This window comes from Leucoraja erinacea, chromosome 24 (genome assembly GCF_028641065.1).
Source record: "Leucoraja erinacea ecotype New England chromosome 24, Leri_hhj_1, whole genome shotgun sequence".
Lineage (NCBI taxonomy): Eukaryota > Metazoa > Chordata > Chondrichthyes > Rajiformes > Rajidae > Leucoraja > Leucoraja erinaceus.
This window is the reverse complement of record NC_073400.1, coordinates 32,476,339-32,483,792: the sequence shown is the minus strand read 5'-3', so window position 1 is coordinate 32,483,792 and position 7,454 is coordinate 32,476,339. Positions and strand designations below refer to the sequence as shown.

General features: G+C 49.9%; 1 protein-coding gene across 1 annotated transcript in view; it reads left to right on the top strand.

Annotated features, from left to right (window-relative positions):
• The first annotated feature begins 713 nt into the window (after positions 1–713).
• eif2d (eukaryotic translation initiation factor 2D) overlaps positions 714–7,454 on the top strand; it is a 34,033-nt gene continuing 27,292 nt past the window's right edge. The window contains exons 1-2 of the mRNA XM_055655046.1: positions 714–872; positions 6,341–6,528. Coding sequence (XP_055511021.1) covers positions 817–872; positions 6,341–6,528 — 244 coding nt within the window. The 5' untranslated portion in view covers positions 714–816. The remainder of the gene's footprint in view (positions 873–6,340; positions 6,529–7,454) is intronic.

Sequence of the window (7,454 nt, the reverse complement as noted above, 5' to 3'; positions counted from 1 at the left end):
CTGGCTCTAGAAACATAGAAACATAGAAATTAGGTGCAGGAGTAGGCCATTCGGCCCTTCGAGCCTCCACCGCCATTCAATATGATCATGGCTGATCATCCAACTCAGTATCCCGTACCTGCCTTCTCTCCATACCCCCTGATCCCCTTAGCCACAAGGGCCACATCTAACTCCCTCTTAAATATAGCCAATGAACTGGCCTCAACTACCCTCTGTGGCAGAGAGTTCCGGAGATTCACCACTCTCTGCGTGAAAAAAGTTCTTCTCATCTCGGTTTTAAAGGATTTCCCCCTTATCCTTAAGCTGAGACCCCTTGTCCTGGACTTCCCCAACATCGGGAGCAATCTTCCTGCATCTAGCCTGTCCAACCCCTTAAGAAGTAGGACCAAATGACCTACATAGTAGTCAATGCCTAACCCTAACCCTACTATGTTCTGTTCTGCTGAAGCAAAGCATGAATTTCATTGTCCCATCAGGCAATAAACTCACTTGAATCTTGAATCCTGCACCTATTGTCTATTTTTCCAAAGTGGGGGCTGAGGGGCTGGTTGTTCCTCTGCTCTACACCCCACTCCCCCCTCTATCACACCCCACTAATACAACATCACACCCCAATGGGACCAGCTGAACCCGTGCACTCCGCCCCCGGGATTTGTGAGCCGCTTGCACCCGTGTGTCGGCCGGCGGGGACGGGGACGGGGACGGAACGTTTGGACCGGGCCGCGGGTTCCGCCCGGAGCGCGGACACAAGATGGCGGCGCCGTGAGGTGACGGTTGGAGGAGCCGGCGGGGGGAAGAAGCACCAACCGAGGGACGATGTTCGCCAAGGGTTTCCGCGTCAAGTCCAACAGCGCGATCAAGGGCTCGGACAGGTGAGCGGCGGCGGCGGCGGCGGCCCCGGGGAACCGGCAACCCCGTCACAGAGCGGCGGCGCCGGCGTCAGCAGCTCACTGACCCCCCCCCCCCTGTCACACCCCCCCCCCCCCCCCCCCCCCTGTCACTGACCCCCCCCCCTCCCGTCACATCCCCCCCCCCTGTCACATCCAGTTAGAGACATCCTGACCCCCCCCAGTCTGTGAGGTTAGACTAGCACACCTCTTCAACCCTCACCCTGAACACCGGCGTTCCACAGGGCTGTGTGCTGAGCCCCCTCCTCTACTCCCTCTTCACCTATGACTGCACACCTGTACATGGTACTAACACCATCATCAAGTATGCAGATGATACAACGGTGATTGGCCTCATCAGCAACAACGATGAGCTGGCCTACAGGGAGGAGGTCCAGCACTTAGCAGCATGGTGCGCTGACAACAACCTGGCCCTTAACTCCAAGAAGACCAAGGAGCTCATTGTAGACTTCAGGAAGTCCAGAGGCGGCACGCACACCCCCATCCACATTAACGGGACGGAGGTGGAACGTGTTTCTAGCTTCAGGTTCCTGGGAGTCAACATCTCCGATGACCTCTCTTGGACCCACAATACCTCTACTCTGATCAAGAAGGCTCATCAGCGTCTCTTCTTCCTGAGGAGACTGAAGAAGGTCCATCTGTCTCCTCAGATCCTGGTGAACTTCTACCGCTGCACCATTGAGAGCATCCTTACCAACTGCATCACAGTATGGTATGGCAACTGCTCTGTTTCCGACCGGAAGGCATTGCAGAGAGTGGTGAAAATTGCCCAACGCATCACCGGTTCCACGCTCCCCTCCATTGAGTCTGTCCAAAGCAAGCGCTGTCTGCGGAGGGCGCTCAGCATCGCCAAGGACTGCTCTCACCCCAACCATGGACTGTTTACCCTCCTACCATCCGGGAGGCGCTACAGGTCTCTCCGTTGCCGAACCAGCAGGTCGAGGAACAGCTTCTTTCCGGCGGCTGTCACTCTACTAAACAACGTACCTCGGTCACTGCCAATCTCCCCCGCCCCCCCCACCACCTTCCCCCCCCGGACACTTATTTTATTTTTTTTATTCAAATCGTTTGCTATGTCGCTCTTCAAGGGAGATGCTAAATGCATTTCGTTGTATCTGTACTGTACACTGACAATGACAATTAAAATTGAATCCAATTAAAATTGAATCTGAATCTGATCTCCCCCCCCCCCTGTCACATCCCCCCCCCTCCCGTCACATCCCACCCCTCCCCCCATAATACTCCCCCCTGTCACATCACACATCCCCCCCCCCAGTAAGCAGTCACTAACTCACCTCGGTATCACCTCAACCCCCCCCCCCCCCATAATACTTCCCCAGCCCCTGTCAACCAAACCCCCCCCCCCCCCCCCCCAGTAATCACACTGTCCCCTTTCACATTCCCGCCTCCTCCACCTGTCAACAGCCACCCGTGCCTCCCCCACCATCGACACCTCTCCCCAGACACCTCCCTCCCCCACTCCCCCAGTGTCCTTGTTGCCTCCCCCCTGCCCGTCTGTCACACACTAGCCCCAGCCCCTCTCCCTTGTCATAGTCCCACCCAGCCACCCGTGTTACGCACCCACCTCCCTCTGTCATCTTCTTCCCCCCCCCCTTTGCCTTTTGTCACCTCCCCCCACCCCTCCCCCCCCCCCCCCACAGTAAACCCTTACACACACACCCTCCCCTGTATGGACTTGTAGGTCAATTGCCCTCTGTAAATTGCCCCTCGTGTGTAGGGAGTGGGGGAGAATGTAGGATAACAAAGAACTAGTGTGAACACGTGGGTAGACAAAAATGCTGGAGGAACTCAGTGGGTGAGGCAGCATCTATGGAGCGAAGGAAATAGGCAACATTTCGGGCCGAGACCCTTCTTTAGACTGATGTGAGGGTGGTGGTTGGGGGGTGTGGTGGGACGGCTACATTTGTCGCTTTACCTCCTCCCCCTTGACTCCATTCAATGACCCAAGCAGTCTTTCCAGGTGCAGCAGAGGTTTACCTGCACCTCCTCCAACCTCATCTACTGCATCCGCTGCTCTAGATGTCAGCTGCTCTACATCGGTGAGACCAAGTCCACTATGGTGAGACATTGGCGATCACTTCGCCCAACAGCACCGCTCGGTTCGCACTAACCTACCTGATCTCCCGGTGGCCCAGCACTTCAACTCCCCCTCCCATTCCCAATCGGACCTTTCTTTCATGGGCCTCCTCCATGGCCAGAGTAAGGACCACCGTAAATTGGAGGAGCAGCACCTCATATTTCACTTGGGCAGTTTACACCCTAGCGGTATGAACATTGACTTCTCTAATTTCAGGTAGTCCCTGATTTCTCCTCCCCTTCCCAGCTCTACCTTAGCCCACTGTCTCCACCTCTTCCTTTCTTCTTCCCACCCCTCCCCAACCCTCACATCAATCTGAAGAAGAGTCTCGACCAGAAACGTTGCCTATTTCCTTCGCTCCATAGATGCTACCTCACCCATTGAGTTTCTCCAGCATTTTTGTCTACCTTCGATTTTCCAGCTTCTGCAGTTCCTTCTTAAAACATCGAAACATAGAAAATAGGTGCAGGAGGTGGCCATCCGGCCCTTCGAGCCACCACCGCCATTCATTGTGATCATGGCTGATCGTCACCAATCAATAACCCGTGCCTGCCTTCTCCCCATATCCCTTGATTTCACTAGCCCCTAGAGCTCTATCTAACTCTCTCTTAAATCCATCCAGTGATTTGGCCTCCACTGCCCTCTGTGGCAGAGAATTCCACAAATTCGCAACTGGGTGAAAAACTTTTTTCTAACCTCAGTCTTAAATGGCCTCCCCTTTATTCTAAGACTGTGGCCCCTGGTTCTGGACTCGCCCAACATTGGGAACATTTTTCCTGCATCTAGCCTGTCCAGTCCTTTTATAATTTTATATGTTTCTATAAAGTTCCCCCTCATCCTTCTAAACTCCAGTGAATACAAGCGTAGTCTTTTCAATCTTTCCTCATATGACAGACACGCCATCCCAGGGATCAATCTCGTGAACCTACGCTGCACTTCCTCAATCACAAGGATGTCCTTCCTCAAATTAGGAGACCAAAACTGTACACAATACTCCAGGTGTGGTCTCACCAGAGCCCTATACAACTGCAGAAGAACTTCTTTACTCCTAAAATGAAATTCTCTTGTTATGAAGGCCAACATTCCATTAGCTTTCTTCACTGCCTGCTGTACCTGTAAACCAACTTTCAGTGACTGGTGTACAAGGACACCCCTTGTTTTTGCTGCCAAAGTGGATAACCTCACATTTATCTATATTATACTACATCTGCCACGCGTCTGCCCACTCATTCAACCTGTCCAGGTCACCCTGCAACCTCCTAACATCCTCTTCACAGTTCACACTGCCACCCAGCTTTGTGTCATCTGCAAACTTGCTAGTGATGCTCCTAATTCCCTCTTCCAAATAATTAATATATATGATAATATATAGTTGCGGCCCCAACACCGAGCCACTTGTCACTGCCTGCCATTCTGAAAAGGAACCGTTCACTCCTACTCTTTGCTTCCTGTCTGCCAACCAATGTCAACACCCTACCCCAAATACCATGTGCTCTAATTTTAGTCACCAGTCTCCTGTGCGGGACCTTATCAAAGGCTTTTGAAAGTCTAGATACACTACATCCACTGGCACCCCTTCATCCATCTTACTTGTCACATCCTCAAAAAATTCCAGAAGATGAGTCAAGCATGATATCCCTTTCATAAATCGATGTTGACTTGGACTAATCCTTTTACTGCTATCCAAATGCCCCATTATTACCTCTTTAATAATTGACTCCAGCATCTTTTCCACCACCGAAGTCAGGCTAACTGGTCTGTAATTCCCCGTTTTCTCTCTCGCTCCTTTCTTGAAAAGTGGGATAACATTAGCTATCCTCCATTCCACAGGAACTGATCCTGAATCTATTGAACATTGGAAAATGATCACCAATGCGTCCACTATTTCTAGACCACATCCCTGAGGACCCTGGGATGCAGACCATCAGGCCCAGGGGTTTATCATCCTTCAGTCCCATTAGCCTACCCAATACTATTTCTCGCCTAATGAAAATTTCTTTCAGTTCCTCGACCCACTTAGATCCTCTGTCCTCCAGTACTTCTGGGAGATTGTTTGTGTCTTCCTTAGTGATGACAGATCCAAAGTACCTATTCAACACTTCTGCCATTTCCTTGTTACCCATAATAATTTCACCCGTGTCTGCCTTCAAGGGACCCACATTTGACTTTGCTACTCTTTTTCCCTTAACATAGCTAAAGAAGCTTTTACTGTCCTTCTTTATATTCCTGGCCAGCTTCCCCTCGTACTTCATCTTTTCAGTTTGTATTGCCCGTTTTGTTTCCTTCTGTTGTCCTATGAAAGTTTCCAAATCCTCTGGCTTCCGGCTACTCTTTGCGGTGTTATACATCTTTTATTTTAGTTTTATTCTATCCCTAACTTCTCTTGTCAGCCACGGTTGCTTCCTACTCCCCTTAGAAACTTTCTTCCTTTTTGGAATGAAATGATCCTGTGTCTTCCGGATTATGCCCAGAAATTCCTGCCATTGCTATTCCACCATCATTCCTGCTACGATCCCTTTCCAGTCTACCTTGGCCAGCTCCCCTCTCTCATGCTTTCATAATCCCCTTTGTTCAACTGCATCACTGCCACTTCCAATTTAACCTTCTCCTTCTCAAATTGCAGATTAAAACTAATCATATTATGATCACTACCTCCAAGCGGTTCCTTTACCTCGAGTTCCCTTATCAAATTTGGTTCATTGGACAACACTAAATCCTGAATTGCCTTTTCTCCGGTCGGCTCCATTACAAACTGATCTAAGAATCCATATCGGAGGCATTCTACAAACTCTCTTTCTTGGGGTCCTGAACCAACCTGATTTTCCCAGTCTACCTGCATATTGCAATCCTCCATCACCACAGTGGCATTACCTTTGTTACACCATCTTAAACAGTGTGAACACGGGAGTCAGGGGATATGGGGCGTAGACAGGAACGGGGTACTGATTGGGGATGATCAGTCATGATCACATTGAATGGCGGTGCTGGCTCGAAGGGCCGAATGGCCTACTCCTGCATCTATTGTCTATTGTCTATTGTGATCGATGGTTTGTGTGGCCTTGGTGGGCCAAAGGGCCTATTTCCATACTGTATCTATAAACTTGAATGAGTTGGGCCAAAGAGCCTGTCTCTGTGCTGTTTGACTCCATGCTGTGGATAGAGCTAGTGTATGGGGTGATCGCTGGTCAGCACGGACTCGGTGGGCCGAAAGGCCTGTTTCTACGCTGCATCTCTGAAGGCTAAATCCAAATCACTGGTTGTTTGAATTTAATTGAATGCCGATATTAAATGGGGAATTATTGTTTTAAACAACTGTTCCTTTATGTTCGTTTAGGAGGAGGCTCAGGACGGAAATCCAAACTTCATTCTCGTTGTCTGCCAATCAACTATCATGTCTCCTGCCCAGCAAGGAGGATGTGAATGTGGTGAAAATCTATTTGCATAAAGGAGAATCCGTGACTGTCTATGTTGTAAATAAAAACCCCATCTTCTTTGAAATGAACAAGAGAATCTATCCTACAGGTAGGTACGGTTCAAATTTGATTATTTTCTGATGGCTCATGAAATTATCAGAGTTGAGTTGGTCAAACTTGTGTCTGGATCAGGATGTAGTACGCTGAAAGGCTCGAGGTAGAGCATCACTCAGTACTGGACAATTTTATACTGGACAATTTTTACATTCACCAAGCCAATTAACCTACAAACCTGCACGTCTTTGGAGTGTGGGAGGAAACCAAAGGTCTCGGAGAAAACCCACGCAGATCACGGGGAGAACATGCAAACTCCATACAGACAGCACCCATAGTCGGGATCGAACCCGGGTCTCTGGCGCTGCATTTTTTGCTGTCGGGCAGCAACTCTACCGCTGCGCCACCGTGACATCTATAGTCATGATCCAAGCTGTTAAACCTTTCAGATGTGAGCATGTGTGAAGTGTATTACATAGAAACATAGAAAATAGGTGCAGGAGGTGGCCATTCGGCCCTTCGAGCTTGCACTGCCATTCATTGTTGTGATCATGGCTGATCGTCCCCTATCAATAACCTGTGCCTGCCTTCTCCCCATATCCCTTGATTCCACTAGCCCCTAGAGCTCTATCTAACTCTCTCTTAAATCCATCCAGTGACTTGGCCTCCGCTGCCCTCTGTGGCAGGGAATTCCCCTTTGTTCTAAGACTGTGACCCCTGGTTCTGGACTCGCCCCACATTGGGAACATTTTTCCTGCATCTAGCTTGTCCAGTCCTTTGGTAATTGTATATGTTTCTATAAGATCCCCCTCATCCTTCTAAACTCCAGTGAATTTTGCATTTGATGTTGGGGGGGTTTGGGAAGTGGTTGAGTTGCTGATGGTTTTAACACCAAGAAAATCCTGGATGTACAGATTGGGCCAGGTGGGTGGTAGAATGGGCAAGTCAGACTGTTTCTGTTGGGGACTGGGCCCGACTGCC